The sequence below is a fragment of the Meriones unguiculatus genome, chromosome 18 (genome assembly GCF_030254825.1).
Source record: "Meriones unguiculatus strain TT.TT164.6M chromosome 18, Bangor_MerUng_6.1, whole genome shotgun sequence".
In the NCBI taxonomy this organism is placed as follows: Eukaryota; Metazoa; Chordata; class Mammalia; order Rodentia; family Muridae; genus Meriones; species Meriones unguiculatus.
Genome location: NC_083365.1, coordinates 30,731,666 through 30,758,014, shown reverse-complemented (window position 1 = coordinate 30,758,014; position 26,349 = coordinate 30,731,666). Strand labels below are relative to the sequence as shown.

The 26,349-nt window shown below is 38.2% G+C and overlaps 1 protein-coding gene across 1 annotated transcript in view; it reads right to left on the bottom strand.

The window, feature by feature from the left end:
• Positions 1-26,349, bottom strand: part of LOC110541090 (ankyrin repeat domain-containing protein 26-like) — a 194,165-nt gene that overhangs the window by 95,885 nt on the left and 71,931 nt on the right. Inside the window, 8 exon segments of the mRNA XM_060371561.1 lie at positions 1,188-1,258; positions 2,769-2,862; positions 5,409-5,479; positions 8,809-8,881; positions 8,973-9,001; positions 16,704-16,797; positions 18,606-18,673; positions 25,477-25,570. Of these exon segments, the coding sequence (XP_060227544.1) occupies positions 1,188-1,258; positions 2,769-2,862; positions 5,409-5,479; positions 8,809-8,881; positions 8,973-9,001; positions 16,704-16,797; positions 18,606-18,673; positions 25,477-25,570 (594 nt within the window).

The window sequence follows — 26,349 nt, the reverse complement described above, 5'->3', positions numbered from 1 at the left end:
TCTCCTCATATATTTGGCCACTTCACTATCACACTCAAAATATTTTTTTTCTGAATACAAAATTGTATTTGACTCCCACTATAATGGAAAACTTCAATAACGTTCAGCTTTCAGTATCTGTGTTAATCATTAATATGTGTTTTCTTATTACTTGGTTGTGTTATTAAAGATAAGCATACTGCCATGTCTGCAACGCTTATTGTCTTCTTGTCACTGCATAGATACTTCATACATGAAAAAATGAGTCAGGGCCAAGGAAATAAACACAACTTGGTTGTTTGTTTTATATCTGATTTGATGCCAAGACTTGCTGGAAAACTATGCAGCCTCAAAACAATTAAATGGCCTTGATGAGAACTCAAGCACAAATACCTCTACTTCCACAAGTTAGGTCTTCCAACAATTTTCTACAAAGTACAATTTAATGTCAGACATCTATATGGTGTGTTTTAATTACAACAATATCTACTATATTCTAATAACAGCTGTTGTCAGTGAGTATTATTTTAATTTTATCTATTGTGTTCCTTTAGGGAAATAAATAAGTCTGGGATGTCTACCAGGAATAGATCAACAAGATATCAGTGCTACACTGATCATATGTTCAGATGCATAGTCATACCAAGTGGGTTCCATAGTAATGGCACCAGGGACTGCTTCTGACATGAACTGATTGGCTTGCTCTTTGATCACCTCCCCCTGAGGGGGGAGCAGCCTTACCAGGCCACAGAGGAAGACAATGCAGCCACTCCTGATGAGACCTAACAGACTAGGATCAGAAGGAAGAAAAAGAAACCCTACCCTACCAGTGGACTTGGGGAGGGCAGTGTGTGGAGAAGGGGGAGGAAGGGAGAGATTGGGAGGGAAAGAGAAAGGGAACTAGAGGGAAGACACAAAGAAAATAAAGTATAATTAAATATATATTTAAATATATATATATGGGTAAAAGGAAGGAACATACAAAGGTTAACACAGAAAACTATTAGGAACAATTACCAGAGAAATTTTAGCTCTGAAAAAAAAATCATAGATTTTAAGAAAATTCAACATTTCTAACTAATTAAATATTTTTAAATCAAAGTTTTAACTTTCATAATAATTCATGTCTAGAAGATTTCTTTTAGCCTATGGTACATTGTTTATAAAAATACATATTAAAGTGGAAATTCTTATTCAACATTACTTACAGATGACTGAGTATTCTCATTTCCATCCAGATTTTTAAGGTTTTCATCTGATGTCATTTGTATGTCTGCTTCTGTTGAAATCAACCAATATTAATATAGTTAAAATAAACTAGAAATAACATTTATAAACCAGAAGTCTTTACAACCAAAGATTAAAAGAAAGTTATTACACTAATTTATTTCATTAAGAATGAAAATTGCTTTCTTAGTGCTCTTATTTTAAAGTGTGGTTATCTTTATTCTTCCAGTGATATTTATTGACATACAATATTTGCACAACAAACAAGAACTTCTACACATAAGCCACATCATAAATCATTTCATGATCAAGAATAAACATATGTCAAATGTTCATCTACACAGACAGGTATCAAAGAAGTCACATAATTAGTTTAATTAAAAATAAACTTAAAAGAAGTATATTAAACAAAAATAGACAAAAATAAACTAACGAAATATAAGAATATGTTTTTGGTGCTGGTGATCAATATTTCTGAAAGACCCAGACTCCAGTCTTCTATTCCTTTCTGCAAATAAAGAAGATGAGAAGACTGTCATCCTGCCTTCAATCTCTGAGTTCTGTTTCCATACCTTTGCTTCACAACATATGCCTCTGACATGTCAAAACTGCACTCATTTTCTAAAGGTGTCATTTTTATATCTTATAGTTTATTTTATTTGTTTGTTCTTTTATTACAAATAATTCACTTTGTATCCCAGATGTAGACCCTTCCCTTGTTTCCTCCCAGTCCCACCCTCTGTTCTCCTTCTCCTCTTATGCCTCCTCCCCTTCTATATGACCCTAGCCTATCAGGTCTCATCAGGGCTGGCTGCATGAGCTTCTTCTGTGGCCATATCTTACACTTTAAATATTTGTTCCATATATTCCTTTCTACCCTTCCTATCATTTTAATTTTTATTCTCATCTCCTTTCCAAACATGTCTTGAAATTCTTCAGTTAAAGAATAATTGTAGGAAGAATCTCTTTTGTATTTTGCGGATGCAACACATGTCAATTAAAAAACAAACAAACAAACAAACAAACAAACAAAAAACCCATGGCTAGGTCTTAGGCAGGAAATGGGGTGAGACATCTAGTAGGCAGAGAGGATTCTGGAATAGAGACAGGTATGGGAATTCAGTGACCAAGATGTGAGGAAAAACGAATGCATGATGCCTGAGCTCAGGTAACCAGCCACATTGGCAGTATTTAAATTAGTAAAATGAGTTAATTTAAGTTATGAGCTACTCTTTTTTGAAGAGGAAACAGAAGAGGACTAGACCTGGGGGAGTCAGAAAGTAAGGGAGAGATAAGAGAAAGGGGAAGGATGGAAACTGTGGCTGTGATGTATTGTATGAAAGAAGAATCTTTTTTCATTTAATAACAGGAACCATGTTTATTTTTATAATTCACTTTTTAACAGGGACGATTTAAATAGTATTAAAATTTAATGAGATATATAACTTATGACAAGATAATACATTCCTACTACTTAAAGCACTTTTTATAATGGTACAGTTCTTGCCCTGATTTTAATCAATATTGTTTGAAATTACTGAGTGATGATACATATTCCTTACCTTTCCCTCCTTTATTTAGATGATATGGTGGCCTTTGAGTTAGTTCTAACGATAAATAAGGACTAGAACTTGGTTGAAGACACGTAAAAGAATTCTGGTAAAATCAAGATCAATAGTGAATTCCATAAGGAAATCTATTCACTTTGCAGTAAAGTACATAAATTTTACTTACATTAAAAGTAAAATAAGCACGTTTTCAAGACATTTATAAAGATGAATGCAGTAAATCACATTTCCAGACAAAGTCTATGTGTTTATCCCTATAAATATTTATTATTCGTTAAACATGTAAATAATACATAAAAGCCAATTTTTTGAAAATGTTTTTTACTTTAATTTTTAATTAAAATATATTTATGTCATTTTACTCTTTCCTTTTCCTCTTTCATCCTTGCTCTTATACCTCTTCTCATTTTCTCTCTCTTGAAAACATGACCTGTTTTTCTTTACCTGTTATTGTTATAAACAGGTTGAATATAATGACAAAATGATAAAAATTTTTGCATTTTTACTCTAAATAACAGAATGGAAAACTTAGATGTATTATTGTATTTTTCCAAAGATGTAGTTTTTTAAATTGCAAAAATTATTTGAAAGGAAATCAAAACATATTTTGATAGGTATGTGATTTAACCCTCTGTATAATAGCACACTTTCCTCCCCTTGTAGGAATTAAAAAAAAAAAATGCATGGAGCTTGATTATCTGAATCTCAGCCTCCTCTCCAATATTGGTTTCTAAAGACTTAACTTATAATCAGAAGTGGCTCCCTCTCCTCATTACTCATGATATTACAATATTGTTTCCAAGGTAGTGTCACTAACACCTCTTAAAGGTTTTCTCCTCCAGACCCAGCTATACCACTGCTAGGTATATACCCAAAGTTTGTTCAAGTACACAAAAAGGACACTTGCTCAACCATGTTTATAGCAGCTCTATTTGTAATAGCCAGAACCTGGAAACAACCCAGATGTCCATCAACGGTGGAATGGGTACAGAAATTGTGGTATTTTTATACAATGGAATACTACTCAGCAATCAAAAAGGAGGAAATCATGAAATTTGCAGGCAAATGGTGGGATCTAGAAAAGATCATTCTGAGTGAAATATCCCAGAAGGAGAAAGACAAACATGGGATATACTCACTTATATAGACCTATAAGATATGATAAACATAATGAAATCTATACACCTAAAATGATAATCAATTGAGCGGACATGGGGTAAGATGATCAATCCTCGTTTAGAAAGACAGATGGGATGTGCATTGAACGTATGACAGGAGTCTACTGAGCGCATCTGAAAGACTCTAACTAGCAGTGTTTTCAAAGCAAAGACTCATGACCAAACCTTTGGCAGAGTACAGGGAATCATAAGAAAGAAGGGGAGTTAGTCTGATGGGGAAAGGATAGGAGCTCCACAAGGACCAAATATATCTGGGCACAGGGTCTTTTCTGAGACTGACATTCAACCAAGGACCATGTATGGATATAACCTAGAACCTCCACTCAGATGTAGCCTGTGGTAGCTCAGTAACCAATTGGTTTCCCAAAGTGAGGGGAACAGGGACTATTTCTAACAGGAACTCAATGACTGGCTCTTTGGTCTCCCCACCCCCGAAGGGAGGAGCAGTCCTGTTAGGCCACAGAGGAGGGCTTTGCAGCCAGTCCTGAAGATACCTGATAAAACAGGATCAGATGAATGGGGAGGAGGTCCCCCCCATCAGTGGACTTGGAAAGGGGCACGGTGGAGATGAGGGAGGGAGGGAGGGAGGGACTGGGAGGGAATGAGGGATCGGGACACGGCTAGGATACAGAGTTAATAAAATGTAACTGATAAAAAAAATAAAATAAAATAAATTTAAAAAAAAAAAAAAGGTTTTCTCTGTATAGAAAGCCATACTCTTATTATGATTTCTACCATGAAAAAACTGTTCCAGGGACATAAATTCATGCACACAGTCTCATTTATTATACCTGCTGTCATTTCTAGGATATACTATATCTAAAAAATATCTGAAGACAACGGGAATAAAAGGCGTTCTGGATGTGACATTTTTCTTTTGGTGAAAAGAACTGATGAGAAATTATTTATTCATGGAGATAATGAAAATGGCCTTACAGAGGCCTCAAACAAAATTCACTGTCTTTCCACATGATACTTAGTCTAGTGTACCAGTTCCCTATAAATAAAAATAGTGTCAAACAAACCATGTATATGGATTAGGACAAGATCTAACATTTCCTAATGTTAACTAATTTTTCAATTGTAATTTGGTTATTTTGGCTACTTTAATTACCCAAATAAAAGATTAAGTTATGAAGTCAGTGACTGCAGGATAAAAACAAGGGAGTCAATGCAATAGTGTTTTTGTTTTCAAGTGCTTACTAATAACAAGCACACTCTTCTCTTTGACTTTGTAATAGAAGAACATAGGGAGGAAACATGGGCTAAAAATAAAGAGAGAAAATTTAACTATGTGTTAATATAAATTCAAGAAAAAATCAAAAATTTCAACTAAAATGTTTAAACTAAGCTTTGAACTACTCTCTCAGAATGCATGTCTCGAGAAAGGTTTAACTCAGCCTGTGCTACCTGTTTACAAATATTAAAGCAGAAGTAAAAATTTAAGTTTACATACATGTGATTCAGTGCTTTCATCGTCATCCAGATTTTCCCGAAAATCTTCGGTTTTCATTTTCCAGTCTGCTTCTATTGAAATAAGTACGTATTTACGTAATTCAAGTAAACAAAAAGTAACATTTTAAAAGTATATATGTGTCTTTACAACAACATCATTTATGGTTTAGTTATTATGAAAATTATACTTTTGTTTTCTCATTTTAAAATTTAAGTTTATCCTCACAAAGATATTTACTTATGTACAAAATAGAATTACCAGGAACTTCCAGATGTATAGTTTTGCAGAATGAAAGTTTGCACCTTCATGCATAAACATATTAAATATTTATCCACATATGCGTGTGCCCAACATAAATAAATACATCTTTGAAAACATAATTAAAAATTTACAAAGACACAAGTTCTGTTTTATACTTCATAACAGCCTATTTCTCTAGAAAAAAAGTTGTCGTTACTATTTTCTTCTATGTCAACCACTTACATGTCATTCAATATTCTAGAATTCACATATGATTATTTGATACGTTGTTTTAAATAATATCTGGTGAAGGACTAATATCCAGAATATATAAAGAACTAAAGAAGTTAAACACCAACAAAATAAGGAATCCAATTTAAAAATGGGGTACAGAGCTAAACAGGGAATTCTCTGTAGAGAAATATAGAATGGCAGAGAAACAAAAAGAAATGTTCAGAGTCCTTAGTCATCAGGGAAATATAAATCAAAATGACCCTGAGATTTCACCTTACACCCATCAGAAGGGCTAAGATAAAAAACTCAAGCAAGAACACATGCTGGAGAGGATGTGGAGAAAGGGGAACCTTCTTCCATTGTTGGTGGGAATGTAAAATTGTACAACCACTCTGGAAATCAATCTGGCGCTTTCTCAGACAACTAGAAATAGCACTTCCTCAAGATCCAGCTATACCACTCCTAGGCATATATCCAAAAGATGCTCAAGTACACAACAAGGACATTTGCTCAACCATGTTCGTAACAGCTTTATTTGTAATAGCCAGAACCTGGAAACAACCCAGATGCCCCTCAACAAATTGTGGTACATTTACACAATTGAATACTACTCAGCTATTAAAAACAAGGAAATCATGACATTTTTGTGCAGATGTTAGGATCTAGAAAAGATCATTCTAAGTGAGGTATCCCAGAGTTGACACTGCACTGAATCAGGTCCTCAGCATATCTATTATAGCTATCAATTTAGTATTTTTATAGGACTCGTGAATGTGTGAATGAATGGATCTCTCATTCTTGTGTCTTTACTTGGGGATCTTTTTCTTCTGTCTACTTGCCTTGTCCAACTTCTATATGATAGTTTTATTTTATCTTTTATTTAATTTCGTTTTTTTTTTTTTTTTCAATGCAGTTTATTCAGGAACCTTGAACAATCCTCTGACCCTGGGGAAAGCCAGCCCACAGCTTAAATAGCCTCTGGGTAGCCAACCCAGGCATGCCACGTGGGCAATGCAGACAGGTCCACATACATGGAAGCAAGCCAGATCCTCAGCCTTAGCCAAATGTGGAATTGTTCGTGACAGAGAGCACTCACCATCGGGAAGGTGGAAGGCAGAAACCAGCTCCATCTTTAAGGCATAGCATTCCGCAGCTCTCTACAGTTCCCCCTTTTTGTTTTAGACGCATCAGGCACGAGTAGAGGTCTGATCTCTGATATTAGAAATAAATTGGGACTTTGTACCGATGTTCATTTAGGTGTCTTCCACCCAAAGAGCATCAGACCCGTCTGATACCTTTTTCTCAGAGGAAGGACCTGGGGCATCAACCCGCATGCAATCAGACATGCTCTTCTCTGGGTCCAAGTTCTGTTATCTCTTAGAAGCCTATTCTTTTCTATTAACAGACAGAAGGGGAGTGGATTTGGATGGGAGGGAAGGCTGAGAGAAATTGGGAGGAGTAAATGGAGGGGAAACTGTTATCTATCAATCTATATATGAGAAAATCAATTTTTAATAAAAGAGGAAAAAGAAAAACTCAAGTGGCGGTGTTTGGAGTAACTTTTAGTATGTTTGATGTATTCCTTCCCTCTTTGTGAGTAGTAATTATGGATGCAAGGTCTATGTCTACCTTCTTCTGAGAGTCAGATAATGTCATGGGTCAGCTAAGGCATCTTGACTATGTTGGAAGCCTACCCTCTGTGTTTTTTGGACCCTTTAAACATCTGTGTATCTTTCCCATTGCCAAATCTGGCCCCTAATATGGGTCCTCATCTTGTGCTGAAGAGGCTGGGGGATCTTATCCTACTTGTGAGCTTAAACTGTGGTTAAGTCCAGTCATAATTAAATCCATTCACCTGGTTCAGCAACCTAAGTTGAATGAGCAGAAGCACCCATGGGCCTGATCCAGAATCCTCATTGCTCAAGTACACAAAAAGGACACTTGCTCTACCATGTTTATAGCAGCTTTATTTCTAATAGCCAGAACCTGGAAACAACCCAGATGTCCATCAACGGAGGAATGGGTACAGAAATTGTGGTATTTTTACACAATGGAATACTAGTCAGCAATCAAAAAGGAGGAAATCATGAGATTTGTAGGCAAATGGTGGGATCTAGAAAAGATCATTCTGAGTGAAATATCCCAGAAGGAGAAAGACAAACACGGTATATACTCACTTATATAGACCTATAAGATATGATAAACATAATGAAATCTATACACCTAAAAAAGATAATCAAGAGAGCAGACATGGGGTAAGATGATCAATCCTCGTTTAGAAAGACAGATGGGATGTGCACTGAACGTCTGACAGGAGTCTACTGAGCGCATCTGAAAGACTCTAACTAGCAGTGTTTTCAAAGCAAAGACTCATGACCAAACCTTTGGCAGAGTACAGGGAATCATAAGAAAGAAGGGGAGTTAGTCTGATGGGGAAAGGATAGGAGCTCCACAAGGACCAAATATATCTGGGCACAGGGTCTTTTCTGAGACTGACATTCAACCAAGGACCATGTATGGATATAACCTAGAACCTCCACTCAGATGTAGCCTGTGGTAGCTCAGTAACCAATTGGTTTCCCAAAGTGAGGGGAACAGGGACTATTTCTAACAGGAACTCAATGACTGGCTCTTTGGTCTCCCCACCCCCGAAGGGAGGAGCAGTCCTGTTAGGCCACAGAGGAGGGCTTTGCAGCCAGTCCTGAAGATACCTGATAAAACAGGATCAGATGAATGGGGAGGAAGTCCCCTCCCTATTAGTGGACTTGGAAAGGGGCACGGTGGAGATGAGGGAGGGAGGGAGGGACGGGATGGAATGAGGAATCGGTACACGGCTGGGATACAGAGTTAATAAAATGTAACTGATAAGAAAAAAATAAAATTAAAAAAAATAGTTATACAAAGAAAACAGTATTGGACAATTTACCTGGTGGGAATTCTTGTTTCTGCTTCATCATTGATATTTCAGATGAAACTAAAGCTTTACTTCCAATGGGAGACTGGATGGGTTTAAAAAATTATATTTGATCATTTCTTTACATGTCATTCTTTCCAAACTTAATAATCAAAGATGAAATATCAAATTTTTACCTTCAATTCAGAATATATATTATGAAAAGCTAAAATAAAAAAAGAGACAAGGAATAAATTATATCTGCAAATAGAAACTTCCACCTGCCATTCTAGGTTAGGCCTAAGTGACAACATCCAGTAAAAGGCAACACTATACATGACATTAAGCTGTGATGGCATGCATGGCTGACCTGTTTGTTTCATGGCTATCTACTTTATGCATAAAAGAAGCTCTACTAGAACCCAGTTCTTTAGTTTTCTCTGCTTTTTTAGAACTGATGAAAACAGTAAGAATAGTAATTTTTCCTTCCACCTCTCAATCGTGCTTATATACTGCTATCTTCTGGTCTGTTTCTAATGCATGTCTTATTCTGCATTTCATTTTCTTTTTTTTTAATTTTTCATCAATTACACTTTATTCATTCTGTATCCCCCCATAAGCCCCTCCCTCCTCCCCTCCCAATCCCACCCTCCCTCCTCCCTCTGCTTGCATGCCACTCCCCAAGTCCACTGATAGGGGAGGTTCTCCTCTCCTTTCTGATCTTAGTCTGTCAGTTCACATCAAAAGTGGCTGTATTGTCCTCTACTATGGCCTGGTAAGGCTGCTCCCCCCCCCCAGAGGGAGGTGATCAAAGAGCAGGCCAATCAGATTATGTCAGAGGCAGTCCCTCTTCACATTACTATGTAACCCAATTGGACTCTGAACTGCCCTGGGCTACATCTGTGCAGGGGTTCTGGGTTATCTCCATGAATAGTCCTTGGTTGGAGTATGAGTCTCTTGGAAGTTCCCTGTGTTCAAATTTTCTTGTTCTGTTGCTCTCCTTGTGGAGACCCTGTCCTCTCCAGCTCTTACTATTTCCCAGTTCTTACCTAGAATTCCGTTCACCTGCCCAACAGTTTCCCATCCGGCTCAGCATCTGCTTTGATAGTCTGAAGGGCAGAGGCTTTCAGAGGCCCTCTGTGGTAGGTTCCTAGGTTGTTTCCTGTTTTCTTCTTCTTCTGATGCCCATCCTCTTTGCCTTTCCGGATGGGGATTGGACATTTTAGTTAGGGTCCTCTCTCTTGCTTAGTTTCTTTAGATGCACAGGTTTTAGTGGGTTTGTCCTATGTTGTATGTCTATATGAGTGAGTATATACCATGTGTGTCTTTTTGCTTCTGGGACAACTCACTCAGGATGATCCTTTCCAGATCCCACCATTTACCTGCAAATTTCATGATTTCCTTATTTTTCATTGCTGAGTAATATTCCATTGTGTAGATGTACCACAATTTCTGCATCCATTCTTCAGTTGAGGGGCATCTGGGTTGTTTCCAGCTTCTGGCTATTACAAATAAAGCTACTACAAACATGGTTGAGCAAATGTCCTTGTTGTGTACTTGAGCCTCTTTTGGATATATGCCCAGTAGTGGTATGGCTGGATCTTGAGGCAGCACTATTCCTAGTTGTCTGAGAAAGCGCCAGATTGATTTCCAGAGTGGTTGTACAAGTTTACATTCCCACCAGCAGTGGAGAAGGGTTCCCCTTTCTCCACAACCTCTCCAGCATGTGTTGTCACTTGAGTTTTTGATCTTGGCCATTCTCATGGGTGTAAGGTGAAATCTCAGGGTTGTTTTGATTTGCATTTCCCTAATGGCTAGTGAGGTTGAGCATTTCTTTAAGTGCTTCTCTGCCATTCGGTATTCCTCTACAGAGAATTCTCTGTTTAGCTCTGTTCCCCATTTTTTAAGTGGATTACTTGGTTTTCTGCTTTTCAGCTTCTTTAGTTCTTTATATATATTGAATATGAGTCCTCTGTCAGATAATGGGTTGGTGAAGATTCTTTCCCAATCTGTAGGTGGTCGCTTTGTTTTGATGACGGTGTCCTTTGCTTTACAGAAGCTTTTCAGTTTCATGAGGTCCCATTTATTGGTTGTTGCTCTTAGAGCCTGTGCTGTTGGTGTTATGTTCAGGAAGTTTTCCCCTGTACCAATGAGTTCTAGGATATTTCCCACTTTTTTTTTCAAGCCGATTTAATGTGTTTGGTTTTATGTTGAGGTCTTTGATCCACTTGGACTTCAGTTTTGTGCAGGGTGACAAGTATGGATCTATTTTCATTTTTCTACATGTAGACATCCAGTTAGACCAGCACCATTTGTTGAAGATGCTATCTTTTTTCCATTGTATGGTTTTGGCGTCTTTGTCAAAGATCAGGTGTCCATAAGTGTGTGGGTTTATTTCTGGGTCCTCTGTTCGGTTCCATTGATCCACCATTCTGTTTCTATGCCAGTACCATGCAGTTTTTAAAACTGTTGCTCTATAGTACAACTTAAGATCAGGGATGGAGATACCTCCAGAAGATCTTTTATTGTAGAGGATTGTTTTAGCAATTCTGGGTTTCTTGTTATTCCATATGAAGTTGAGAATTTTTCTTTCCAGGTCTGTAAAGAATTGTGTTGGTAATTTGATGGGCATTGCATTGAATCTGTAGATTGCTTTTGGTAAGATGGCCATTTTTACTATGTTAATCCTACCAAGCCATGAGCATGGGAGATCTTTCCATCTTCTCATATCTTCTTCTAATTCTTTCTTCAGAGATTTGAAATTTTTTTCATACAAGTCTTTGACTTCCTTGGTTAGGGTTACTCCGAGGTACCTTATGTCATTTGTGGCTATTGTGAAGGGTGTTGTTTCCCTAATTTCTTTCTCAGCCCTTTTGTCTTTTGTATACAGGAGGGCTACTGATTTTTTTGAGTTAATTTTGTATCCTGCCACTTTGCTGAAGGTGTTTATCAGCTGTAGGAGTTCCCTGGTAGAGTTTTTGGGGTCACTCACGTATACTATCATATCATCTGCAAATAGTGATAATTTGACTTCTTCCTTTCCAATTTGTATCCCCTTGATCTCCTTCAACTGTCTTATTGCTCTAGCAAGGACTTCCAGCACTATGTTGAAGAGATATGGAGAGAGTGGGCAGCCTTGTCTTGTCCCTGATTTCAGTGGGATTGCTTTAAGTTTCTCTCCGTTCAGTTTGATGTTGGCTATAGGCTTGCTGTATATCGCCTTTACTATGTTTAGATATGTGCCTTGTATCCCTGATCTCTCCAATACTTTGAACATGAATGGATGTTGGATTTTGTCGAAGGCTTTTTCAGCATCTAGGGAGATTATCATGTGGTTTTTTTCTTTCAGTTTGTTAATATGGTGGATCACATTGATGGATTTCCGTATATTGAACCACCCCTGCATACCTGGGATGAAGCCTACTTGATCATAGTGGATAATATCTTTGATGTGTTCTTGGATTCGGTTTGCAAGTATTTTATTAAGTATTTTTGCATCAATGTTCATAAGGGAGATTGGCCAGAAATTCTCTTTCTTTGTTGAGTCTTTGTGAGGTTTAGGTACCAAGGTGACTGTGGCTTCATAGAATGAATTTGGTAATATTCCTTCTGTTTCTATTTTGTGGAATAGTTTGAAGAGAATTGGTGTTAGCTCTTCTTTGAAGGTCTGGTAGAATTCTGCGCTGAAGCCATCTGGTCCTGGGCTTTTTTTGGATGGGAGACTTTTGATGACCGCTTCTATTTCTTTGGGGGATATAGGTCTATTTAGTTGATTTACCTGGTCCTGGTTCAGCTTTGGTAAGTCAAATCGATCAAGAAAATTGTCCATTTCATTTAGATTTTCAAATTTTGTGGCATATAGACTTTTGAAGTAAGTCCTAATGATTGTTTGGATTTCCTCAGTGTCTGTAGTTATATCCCCCTTTTCATTTCTGATTTTGTTGATTTGGGTGGTGTCTCTCTGCCTTTTAGTTAGCCTGGCTAAGGGTTTGTCGATCTTGTTGATTTTCTCAAAGAACCAGCTCTTGGTTTCATTGATTCTTTGAATTGTTTTATTTGTTTCCAATTGATTGATTTCAGCCCTGAGTTTGATTATTTCCAGCCATCTACTCCTTCTTGGTGTGTCTGCTTCTTCTTTTTCTAGGGTTTTTAAGTGAGCCATTAGGGTGCTTGAATGAGCTGTCTCGAATTTCTTCTTGAAGGCACTTAGTGCTATGAACTTTCCTCTTAGCACTGCTTTCATTGTGTCCCACAAGTTCGGGTATGTTGTGTCTTCATTTTCATTGATTTCTAGAAAGACTTTAATTTCTTTATTTCTTCCCTGACCCAGCTGTCATTTAGTAACAAGTTGTTCAGTTTCCATGTGTGTGTAGGCTTTTTGTTATTTCTGTTATTGTTGAGGTCCAGCTTTATTCCATGGTGATCAGACAAGATACATGGGATTATTTCAATCTTCTTGTATCTGTTGAGGCTTGCTTTGTGACCCACTATGTGGTCTATTTTGGAGAAGGTTCCATGAGGTGCTGAGAAGAAGGTAAATTCTTTTCTGTTTGGGTGTAAAGTTCTGTAAATGTCTGTTAGGTCCATTTGATTCATGACCTCTGTCAGAGACATTGTTTCTTTGTTTAATTTCTGTTTGGTTGACCTGTCCTTTGTTGAGAGTGGGGTGTTGAAGTCTCCCACTATTAATGTGTGTGGATCTATATGTGCTTTAAATTTTATCAATGTTTCTTTCACAAATGTGGGTGCCCTTGTATTTGGGGCATAGATGTTCAGGATTGTGATGTCTTCCTGGTGGAATTTTCCCTTGATGAGTATGAAGTGTCCTTCCCCATCTCTTTTGATTAATTTTGGTTGAAAGTCTATTTTATCAGATATTAGAATGGCTACTCCTGCTTGCTTCTTGGGTCCGTTTGCTTGGAAAGTCGTCTTCCAACCCTTTACCCTCAGGTAATGTCTATCTTTGTGTCTTAGGTGTGTTTCTTGTATGCAACAGATTGCTGGGTTTTGTTTACGTATCCATTCTGTTAATCTGTGTCTTTTTATTGGAGAGTTGAGTCCATTGATGTTGAGAGAGATTAATGACCAGTGGCTGTTAGATCTCTTGATTTTGATGTTGGCTGTGGTCATCAAGTTGTGTGCTTGGTTGCTTTTTGTTTTACTGAAGTGAGGTTATTTATTTCCTGTGTTTTCTTGAATGTAGCTAGCTTTCTTGGGTTGTATTTTCCCTTCCAGTGTCTTCTGTAATGCTGGATTTGTTTGTAGGTATTGTTGAAATTTGTTTTTGTCATTGAATATCTTGTTTTCTCCATCTATGAGGACTGAGAGTTTTGCAGGGTATAGTAGCCTTGGCTGACATCTGTGTTCTCTTAGGGTCTGCATGATATCCGTCCAGGCCCTGCTGGCTTTCATAGTCTCTGTTGAAAAGTCAGGTGTGATTCTAATGGGTTTGCCATTATATGTTACTTGGCCTTTTTCCCTTGCAGCTTTTAGTATTTTTTCTTTGTTCTGTATACTTACTGTTTTGATTATTATGTGGCGGGAGGATTTTCTTTTCTGGTCAAATTTGTTGGGTGTTCTGTAGGCCTCATGTATTCTAATTGGCCTCTCCTTTAGCTTGGGGAAATTTTCTTCAATGATTTTGTTGAAAATATTTTCTGGGCCTTGGAGAAGGGAGTCTTCTTTTTCCTCTATACCTATTATTCTTAGGTTTTGTCTTTTCATATTGTCTTGCATTTCTTGGACGGTCTGTGTCAGGAATTTTTCAGATTTAACATTTTCTTTGACAGATACATCGATTTCTTCCATTGTATCTTGTACACCTGAGATTCTTTCTTCCATCTCTTGTAGTCTGTTGGTTATGCTTACCTCTGTAGTTCCTGTTTTCTTCCCTAGATTCTTCCTTTCCATTATTTCTTCCATTTGTGTTTTCTTTAATTTTTCCAATTCTATCTTCAGGTCTTGAGTTGTTTTGTTTACTTCCTTCACCTGTCTGATTGTACTTTCCTGTTTTTCTTTTAGTTCCTTCAACTCTGTTTCTATCATTTCATTCAGTGTTTTAAGCATTTCCTTTCTAAAGGCCATAAACTGTTTGGCTGCAGCTTCCTCTATTTCTTTACGGATGGCAATATTCTGTTTGAGTTTATCTTCCTCTATGTCTTTACGAATCTTATTTGTTTCCTCTGTTATCATCTTCATGAGCATACTTGTTAGGTCATCTTCTTGGATTTCAGTTATGGTGGGGTGTCCAGGGCTACTTGCCCCTGGGTAACTGGGTTCTGGAGATGCCATATTGCTCTGTCTTTTGTTGCTTGAGCTTTTACGCTGGCCTCTACCCATTGTGTTATCTTAGGTGTTTGGGGTTATTTTCTGCTGGTTCCTGGGGATCCTGTGGTGGAGAGAATCCCCTTTGCAGAAAGCTGGTTTTTCCTGAAGGATGTCTTCTCAGCTTTTTGGGTATGGTCCCTGGATGGCTGGTGTTTTTTCAGGAGTTGCTCACCTCAGGGATATAGACCTGAGTGGTAACTGTGGTCTTTGTTAGTCGAGAGGGTTCTCCTCTCACCCAGGAAAGTCCTGAGGGCAGCTGCCCTGTTTCTGGGTTTCTTGTTGCAAATTTAATGATCAGCTGCTGTGACCCAGTTGGACATCTGGTGTGCCTCAACTGTTTGTGCTTGTGTCTGGAGCACAGCTGAGTGCTGGCGCCTCGGCCCCACTAGACTGTTAGACTTTTTCTAGGGAAGGATTGGGTGATTTAGATCAGTACAGTTTCCTTCCTTCCCCGTGGATTCTCTGGAGACACGGACTCCTAGTGTCTTTTTTTGCCCTGGTGCACACTGCTCAGTGTCCGCCAGCTGGCTGGCCGCAGAAATTGCCTGTGCCTGGAGCACAGCTGTGTGATGGCGGCTCAGTCTCTACCAGCTGTCTGTTGCGCAGAAACTGCCTGTGTCTGCCTTTGCGGCTTTTGGGAGCCTGAGTGGCTCCCTAAGCTGGGTAATTTTCCGGGGACCTTTTCAGGTTGGGGGTGAGCTGAGTGCTCTGAGATCAGTCCCGCCGTTTCTATCTCCAGAGGCGAATCAGGCGCGCAGGCAGGCAGGGCTCTGTGCCGGAACCTGGGTCCCCGGTTCTGGCTCTGGGCTGGCTCCTGGCGTGCCCGTGGAACCCGCCCGAGTCTTTTCCAGGGGATGTCTGGGTGACCTAAGGCCGGTCCCAATCGTTTTCTGTACCCTGGGGTTATCTCTCGACTGAAAATTCCAGTCTCTGATAGTGTGGTGCCCAAGGTTCAGTCTGGGACCGTGACCAGAGACACTGGCTTGTGTCTCTGGACTGGGGCTGGGGCTGGCGGCCGGCAGCCAAGCCTCTGGCGGAACCGGGATCTCTTCTGCGGTTTAGCAGGGTGAGTTAAAAGCTGATTGAATCCCCCACCGTGGGGTATCCTCTCACCTGGGAAACACAATGACTGTGTTTTATGGCCGAGAGTTCTGATTGCTGGTCACTGTGCTGATCCTGCTGTGCTGCTGCTCAGAATGAGAGTCCTCTCGGCTCCGCCATCTTGCCCCTCCTCTGCATTTCATTTTCTAAGTAAGTTATTTTTACCCCTCACACTCCATATGCCTGCCCTATAATCCTGCCTCTCTACCTACCTCCTCCATCATTTTCATTTTCATCTCTCATCTTCTTTCTAAATCTGTTTCTTGAAACTCCTCAAGTAAGGAACACTTTACAATGCACATACAATTCAGCTCTCATCTTGATACTCTACTTAAAATATTATCAAAACTTCATAAGATACAATGGTTTATTGCCAACAAATATATTTTATTCTTTGAAGTACTTTTTATTATATTAATAGTATTTATTTCTAGTATAAAATATTTAACCCTATTTTAATAAACATCTCAAATTATTTGTTTATTATATATAATTCCAACCTTTCTCTCCTTCATTTAGGAGATTCGTGGATCTTGAAGTTATTCCAACTAATAAATGAGGAACACACTTAGGCTGAAGATCCAAAATGGTATCCTGGAAAAAAATCAATGTCCATAGTGAGTTCAATTAATATTTCTTATGTCTTTTGTTTTAAAATAAATTAATTTCCCATTCTAAAATAATATCTTCAAAACTTTCTTTAAAATTTGTAGTGACAATGTATCATGTGGACCCCTACCATGGATTGATCTCCATCACTGTTCCTGCATCTACAATTGAAGGAAACATCACAGAAGAGAATGCAGAAAGCTTGTAAGAGGAAGAAAACCACAAAGTCTGTGCAACAGTCACTTCTAGAAATATCTGCCTAAACAGGAATGGATTGTCAGTAGTAACAGAGAGGCTACCCGGGAAGTGAGGGTTTTCCCTGGGTCCTAACCTTAGACAAAGAACTGTAGGCAACTAATGACCACTGGGAGAGGAAGAATTAGCTCTACCCAGGAATAAACCTCCTTATTGGTTATTCTATCCAGACTGGGCAGCTCTGAAACCATATACAAATGACAACCAAAATACACTCAACAGGTTACATTTCCACATACACACACAGACACAGACACAAATGTGTATGTCTGTGCGCACACATGCACACACACCTAATAGTAATGATCAAAAAGGCTATCAATTGGAGAGGAGAGGGAGGAGTTTGAGAAATGGAACCTGGAAGGAACAGAGGAATGAATCAGAAGTGGGAAAATAAGGCAGTCACAAGCCTTAAGAAGGGGATTAAAATATCACACGCATTGTCTGAGTTTTGCCAGTCATTTATTTCCTCATACTTTATAATAATAAGTGTAGGGATTGTTATTTGAATTCATATTTCCTCAGCCACCCTCCCCCCCCCAGGTATTAGAAAGACATAGAATATAAACAGAAATGATTCCTCCTTCTCTTTACCCACAATGGCATTCTGTGGGTTTGCAAAGCTGACCTCTTCCAACTGGCCCCCCCATTAAAGAAACTTTTTCAGTGTTCACTGTTTTCACAACCTGACTATTAATGTCCAGCACTTAAAGCCTGTATCTGATCACTGGGTTATTTTATTAAAGTACTGCTTGCTACTTGGTAGATACTCACTAACAGCAAAACCCTTAAGGAATAGGAAATTAAAAAAAAAATAATAACTGTGAATTATTAGTGAAAAACTATTCAATTCCAAAGAATTAAAATGTCCATGTTGGTACTTTGGGGGAAAGTATTGTATTTCCACAGAAAGTTCATCCAGACAGTTCTGTAAAACACAAACTTAGAATACAGAATGTCTATTATCATGTATCTGCATTAGAATAAGACCTAATATATCCTAACATTAGATAACATCACTGCCTAGTAAATTAATGATATCAGCTGACTTCATTCATTGAAATAAAAGATAAGTATTCAAGTTACTGTTTGTAATATAACAAAAGTTTTTAGTGCAGTGTTTCTAATGTTATCAAGTGTTTAGTAATGATGTTTTTTTTCCTCTGATATTTTTATAACAGAGCAAGCATAAATTAAGGGAAACATGATGAGTACTAAGAAAGAAAGTTGAAACCATAGGAAAATTTCTCAGGGAAAATGTAGTTACTGTAGATTGTAACAAAATTCAGGAATTATAACAATTCATAAAAATAGAGGCCATATTTTGTAAAGACAACAAGGAGGGTATCTAGGAAAGTTTGGAGGTAGGAAAGAGAGAGATGCTGAATTTATTTAGCAACCTCAAAAGTAAGAAACTTTAAAAACTGAATTTTAAACTTTCAGCTTCTTATTCTGAATGTGTGCCTAAAAGATTTTATTTAGCCAAGAGTACATTGTTTAAAAATATTGAAATAGCAGTTATATAAATCATTACATACAGATGACTGAGTATTTTCACTGTTGTCAAGATAATCCTGGCTCTGTATTTCAAATGTTAAGTCTTCATCTGTTGAAAAAAAAATCAATGTTTATGTTGAAACAAACCTGACAGGACATTGCTAAAATTAGAATCTTCATGATCATAGAGAAAGAAATTTAGAAATTACTTGTTATAATAATTTAAATTTAAAGGGAGTTGAGTTCACTGGTTGAATATATGAATTACATGTAAAAATGCCAAACACACTATAGTAAATACACATACAAACAAAATGACAAAAAGGTCATCTAACGACATATATGAGTAGAAAACTATTAACAGAACAAACACAGAAATATGGATTTAGTGCTGGTGGTACATGTTCCAGAATATGCCGGGTAGTTTGTGAAATGTAGTCTTCTTCCTGCCAGTTAGGCAAAGGCAGGGATATATAGTTCAGTGTGTTTTATTATATGAACTCCTATTAAACACCAGAGACAAAGAATGACAAGGGACATAGAAATGAGTAGAACACAAATGAGAAGAGAAACTCATGCCTACTCACAGAGTGCACTTACAAGCGAAATTAAACTGCATGTCTCTGAATAAACATTGCTTTCAAACACAGCATTCTTGACCAGGAGTTTCTTGCTTGAACATGCTAAGCAAACATGCTCATGGGTATAAGCCTATGCAACAATATAGAATACTTTTATTTTAGATAATGTATTTAATGTGTATGAGTGTTTTGCTTGCATATGTGTATATGCACCATGCATGCCTATTGACTGTAGCGGTCAGAGAAAGGTGTCAGAGGCTCTGAAGTTGGAGTTACAGACAGTTGACAACTGCCTTGTAAAAGCTGGAAAGTGTACCTGGGTTCTGTGCAAAAGCAATAAATGATAACTCGTGAACAACCTCTCTATCCCTAGAGTTAGCAATTATAAACCCTATAAACTTCCAATGCTTTCTTACTATATGCAGGGAACTCACTGCCTAAGTGGACTTCCAAATGGGCACTATGAGCCTCCAGAAACAGGAAGGTGGAAATATTCGACTTGCAATTGAATAGCTTGCTTTGAAATGGTGATGGTAAAAGAATATTTTGATCATTCACATCAAATCTTTCCATAAACAATTAGAGACAAAGGTTTGGAGATGAGAAGATTGTTAGGACTTTACATGTTTAAAACAGTTGTTTCAGAGATTAGGTTATTACAGAATTTACCTGCAGGAAATCCTTGTCCACACATGACTGCTGATACTTCATGTGGGGTGGAGATTTTCATTTCTGTGAGAGGCTGAAGTAGTTTTCAAATATATAGTTAATGAGTCTTCTACAAGCTATAATTTATGAATATAATAATCTAGGAAATAATATAAAATGATTACCTTTCCTTCAAGAAGTTTCTTTCGAAAGCCTAAAATGATACAATCAATTATATGTAAATATGCTAAAATAAGTTTGGATTTCATATATGGCAAAACATGCCAACTGACTGGAAATCAGTTAGGAAATTCGGCATTTCAGAATATTCTCTCTTTGCTTGTTGCACTTATGCACTTAGTCGTTCTTTCTTTGTTTCTTTCTTTTATGATTTATTATTTATACAGTATTCCGTCTGCATGTGTGCCTGCACACCAGAAGAGGGCACCAGATCTCATTATACATGTTTTTGAGACACCATGTGGTTGCTGGGAATTGAACTCAGGACCATTGGAAGAACAGCCAGTGCTGTTAAACCTCTGAGACAGCTCTCCAAGCCTGCACTTACTCTTTATAGATCTCAAATATAGGGGACAAATTGGTAAAATAAAAGTTACTAATTAATTAAATGAAAAAACTTGCCACTCTCAGACCCTGGAGACATCCACAGGTAACGTGCAAATAGACACATATTTATCACCCTGCACAAAACTAAAGTCCAAGAGGATCAAAAACCTCAACAAAAAACAAACAAACAAACAAACAAACAAAAAAAAAACATGCACACTAAATCTATTAGAAAAAAAAGTGGAGAAGAGCCTTGAAATCTTTGGCACAGGAGACAACTTTCTGAACAGAACACGGAAAGCACAGCTCTAAGATCAACATTCCTGCTCTTTGATCACCTCCCCCTGGGGGGGAGCAGCCTTACCAGGCCATAGTAGAGGACAATGCAGCCACTTTTGATGTGAACTGACAGACTAAGATCAGAAAGGAGAGGAGAACCTCCCCTATCAGTGGACTTGGGGAGTGGCATGCATGCAGAGGGAGGAGGGAGGGTGGGATTGGGAGGGGAGGAGGGAGGGGCTTATGGGGGGATACAGAATGAATAAAATGTAACTGATGAAAAATTATAAAAAATATATTGAAAAAAAAGATCAACATTCAATAAATGGGACCTCATGAAACAGAAATACTTCTGTAAAACAAAGGACACTGTTATCAGGACAAAATGACTGCCTACAGACTGAGAAAAGATCTTCACCAACCCTATATCTGACAGAGGGATGATATAAAAATATATAAAAAACTCAAGAAGTTAAAAAACAACAAATAAAGTAATCCAATTAAAAAATGGGGAACAGAGATAAACAGAGAGTTCTCAATAGAGGAATATTGAATGTCAGAGAAACACTTAAAGAAATGCTCAGCATCCTTAATCATCACGGAAATGCAACTCAAAATGACCCTGAGATTCCACCTTATACCCATCAGAAAGGCTAAGATCAAAATCTCAAATAACAACACATACTACAAAGGATGTGGAAAAAGAGGAACTCTCCTCCATTGCTGCTGGGAATATAAACTTGTACAACCACTTGGAAATCAGTCTGGTGCTTTCTCAGACAATTAGGAAAAATGCTACCTCAAGATCCAGCTAGAGCACTCGTAGGCATATATCCAAAAGATGCTCAAGTACACAACAAGGACATTTGCTCAAAGCAGCTTTATTTATATTAGAGAGGAGCTGCAAACAATCCAGATGTCCCTCAACTGAGGAATGGATACAGAAATTGTGGTACATTTACACAGTGGAATACCACTCAGCAATCAAAAACAAGGAAATCATGAAATGTATAGGCAAATGGTGAGAACTAGAAAAGACCATTCTGAGTGAGATATCCCAGAAGCAGAAAGACACACATGGTGTATACTCATTTATACGTGCATATTAAACATATAATAGAGGATAAACACACTAAAATCTGTACACCTAAAGAAGCTAAGCAAGAAGGAGGACCCTGGATAAGATGATCAATCCTCACTCAGACAGGCAAAGGAGATGGACATCGGAAAAAGAAGAAAACAGGGAACAGGGCAGGTGCCTACCACAGAAGGCCCCTGAAAGACTCTACCTAGCAGGGTATCGAGGCAGATGCTATGACTCCCAGCTAAACTTTGGGCAGAGTACAGGGAATCTTATGAAATAAAGGGGAAATGAAAGACCTGGAGGGGACAGAAACTCTACAAGTAGAATGATAGAACCAAGAAATCTGGGCCCCAATCTCTTTTCTGAGACTGATACTCAAACCAATGACCATGCATGGAGATAACCTAGAACAGATGTAGCTATTGGCAGCTCAATATCCAAGTAGGCTCCCTAGTAAGAGGAAGAGGGGCTCTCTCTGACATGAACTTAGTGGCTGGCTCCTCCACTGAGGAGGGGGTTAATATTTGCCAGGCCACAGAAGAAGACAAGGCAGCCAGTCCTGATGAGACCTGATAGGCTAGGGTCAAATATGAGGGGAGGAGGAGTTCCCCTATCAGTGGACTGGGAGAGGAGCATAGAAGGAGAAGGAGGAGGAAGGGTAGGATTGGGAAGAGATAAGAGAGGGGGCTACAGCTAGGATAGAAAATGAATAAATTGTAATAAATAAAGAAGGAGGACCCTGGGTAAGATGATCAATTCTCACTCAGAAAGACAAATGGGGTGGACATTGCAAGGAGGAGAAAACGAAACAGGACAGGAGCCTACCACAGAGGGCCTCTGAAAGACTATCCAGCAGTGTATCAAAGCAGATGCTGAGACTCAAAACCAAACTTTGGGCAGAATGCAGGGAATCTTATGAAAGGAAGAGGAGATAGAAAGCCCTGGAGGGATCAGGAGCTCCACAAGGAGAGCAACAAAACCAAAAAATCTGGGCACAGGGGTCTTTTCTGAGACTGATACTCCAACCAAAGACCATTCATTGATATAACCTAGAACTCATGCTCAGATGTAGCCCATGGCAGCTCAGTATCCAAGTGGTACCCTAGTAAGGGGAACAGGCACTATCTCTGACATGAACTGATTGGCCTGCTCTTTGATCACCTCCCCCTGAGTGGGGAGCAGCCTTGCCAGGCCACAGAGGAGGAGATTGCAGCCACTCCTGATGAGACCTGATAGGCTAGGGTCAGATGGAGGGGGAGGAGGACCTCCCCTATCCTTGGACTAAGAGAGGGGAATGGGAGGAGATGAGGGAAGGAGGCTAGGATTGGGAGGGAATGAAGGAGGGGGCTACAGCTGGGATACAAAGTGAATAAACTATAATTAATATTAAAAAATAAAAATTAAAAAATATAAAATAAAAATAAAAATGAAAAATTCAAAGTATGCTCATAATACAAATGAAAGTAACTGAACTAAGTGCAAAAGTCACATGTACCACTATGAAGTTTGTAATTAAAGCATAGAACCTGTCTCTCAGTCCTGGTTGAAATCAATGGCCAGTGGTGGTCTTCCAACTGCCCAAGGTGAAGTAAAATGCTAGGCTAAATGTTTTGATCAAACACTTCACAAACTTTCACACCAATGCACTGTTGTAATTTTATGAACATGAGGCACTGACAAAATACAGTGAAAGGCATAAGACATTTATTCACAAAAAAATAATGTTAACTGAAGTGATCAGTGAAGATACTCAGCATAATAAGGTATAAAATAGTACTCTAATACAAACATGCTTGGAACTCTGAGGAATTCATTCTTTTCATTATTTTCTAGACTATATGTGAATTTTATAGTAAGGAGTCTTCAGAATACGTGAAACCTTAACAAAAAAGAAAAGTTTCTTTTGTAACTGAAATAAGATCATAACAGCCTGAATTCTCACAAGTAATAAAAGTTATAAATTATTCTTTCCTGCCTTCGGACTCAGCACCACATCTATTGAAAGCATGCTTCCCATAGACTGCAACTGAATGCAATGGAGTTGCATTAAGTTGTTTAAACCACTAGATAAATATATATCACCCAAAGGTGTCTTATATATAGAGACGTCCACGGCTATTAAAGTAGAAATTTAATTTTAACAATGGTCTGCAGTAAAGTCCATGACTCTTTGAGAAGCCCTCCTTCCACATTCCATTGTACAGAATTTTACATTGTGGTGTCAAACTCATAAGGTTCCTTTAGTGTTCTAAGGCACACGACTTAAGTAGCGTGAGGCAATGATCACCACATAGATGAGTTACCTGCTGATCATTTATTTCTGCCCTGCCATTCATGCTTTTGCCTGTAGCTGATACTTCTCTGCCAGAGAAGTAGAAAAACCTTCACTTGATGTTCAATATGTATTGTGGGTCACTCAGATGTTTATGATTATCTTCTGTGCATTAAAAGAAGTTCTGTTATGTGTCACACCTTTCTATAAGCGATAGAGACAAGAAGAATCGCACCCTATTCTTTTTCCTATGAGTCATGTTTCCATACCATTCCTTATGGCATGTGTTTTACATATGTCTAACACTTGCCATTTCTAAAGAAGTTACTTTTATACCCTTTTATAAAATATATGTGTGTGTATACACATATATATTGCCCTAACCTCCTCTTTGTGTAACCATTCTACCATTTTAATATTCACTTTCTAACTTCTTTCCAAATTCTTATTACTTGAGATTTCTCAGATAAATAATATCAAAATACATCTATTATTCAGGTTTTTTTTAAAAAAATTGCATTGGTCAGCACTAGATCCTCTGAATATGTTGTGGTTGTTAGCTGGGGTAGAAGGGGTTGTGGTGTTCTGAAGAGTGGGGTGTCTCTAAATCTTTTGCCTGGTATTGGGACTTTTTCCTACAACTGGGTTGTTTCTTGTGGCCTATATGAAAGTTTTGATGCTAGTTTTATTATTGTAACTTGTTTTGCCATCTTCAGTTGATATCGCTGGGAGGGCTGCTCTTTTCTAAAGAGAAAGGGAGGAGCAGTAGATCGGGAGGAGAAAGGAGGTGGGGGCCGGTTGGGAGGAGTGGCTGGAGGGAAGGATATGTTTGGGGTGTAGTATTATAATGGAGAAGAATAAATGAAAAGAAAAATGAATAAAAATTTAGTTACTTTTTTGTTTTTCCTTAGTTATGATATTTATTTATTTTTAATTATTTTGTTGTTGTTGTTCACTTTGCATCCTGGCTGTAGCCCCATCTCTCTTCCTCTCCCAGTTTTACTCTCCCACCCTCCCTGTCTTCCCCAGGTTTCTTCCTCAGAAAAGGGGATTTCCCTGTCCCATCCACCCCAGCTCATCAAGTTGCATCAAGACTAAGCATATCCTCTTCCCCTGTGTCCTTCAAATTGTGTATGTGTCTCTGTGGACGTATGTGTGTTTGTGAGCACAGATGCTTATAGAAGCCTCATAGACCAGAATTATAGATATTGTTATCCTCCTGATTCACATGCTGGGACCTGAACTCGGGAAGAACAGTATTTGTTCTTAAGTGCTGAGTCCAGTCCTATAATTTGGCTCTTGATATGTTCAATTTAAAATATTATTAAACCTTCGTGATACTTATAACTTGTTACAATCTAATGTGTCTTATTTTTTAATGCATACCTTATTTTTATGGACAGCTTTTTCTCTATTAAAATGCATACTAGTCCTGATTTTAATAATTCCATACAATGGCATGCCAATGACATTATTCTTACCTTTCCCTTCTTCATTTAGAATGTTTGTTGGTGTTGGAATTAATCCTAAAGATACCTGAGGGGCATATCTTGGTTGAGTATGTGTCGTAGTATTCTGGTAAAACAAATATTAACATAGATCTATGAATTTTCAATTACTTTTGAATATATTTTACTTCCTCATTTTAAAGGAAAGTACTGTATGACGAGACAGATGAATCAGTGGTTAAGAAGGCGGTCTGCTCTTGCAGATAACCCACATTTTATTCCCAGCATCCACCTCAGCTAGCTCATAACTCTAAACTCCATGTTCAGGATGCTCAGAGTCCTCAGGCCTTTCCGGGAACCTGCACTAACACACACTTACACACAGATGGAGGTTATACATATGCTAAAAATTTAAAAAGCAAGTCTTTTAAAAGTAGCAAAAGTAACTACTGTTGATATGAACATAAGTATGTCCCACCAAGCATTTTAAAAGAGGAGTTCATTATCATAATATGCTTCAGAGATGAAATATACTTAACCTCATTAAAAAGAAAAAAATATAAACCCATCATGTAGTTTAAGAGGGAATTTATTAACAGAACATCAAGTGATACTCGGCTTTTTTAAAATTTAATTTATTTATTTTTTATCATTAGTTACATTGTATTAACTCTGTATCCCAGCTGTATCCCACTCCCTCATTCCCTCCCAATCCCATGCACCCTTCCTCATCTCCTCCCTGCCCTGTTCCAAGTCCACTGATTGGGGAGGACCTCGCCCCCTTTCATCTGACCCTGCTTTATCAGGACTGGCTGCAAAGTCCTCCTCTGTGGCCTAGCAGGACTGCTCCTCCCTTAGGGGGTGGGGATGTTAAAGAGCCTGACATTGAGTTACTGTCAGAAATAG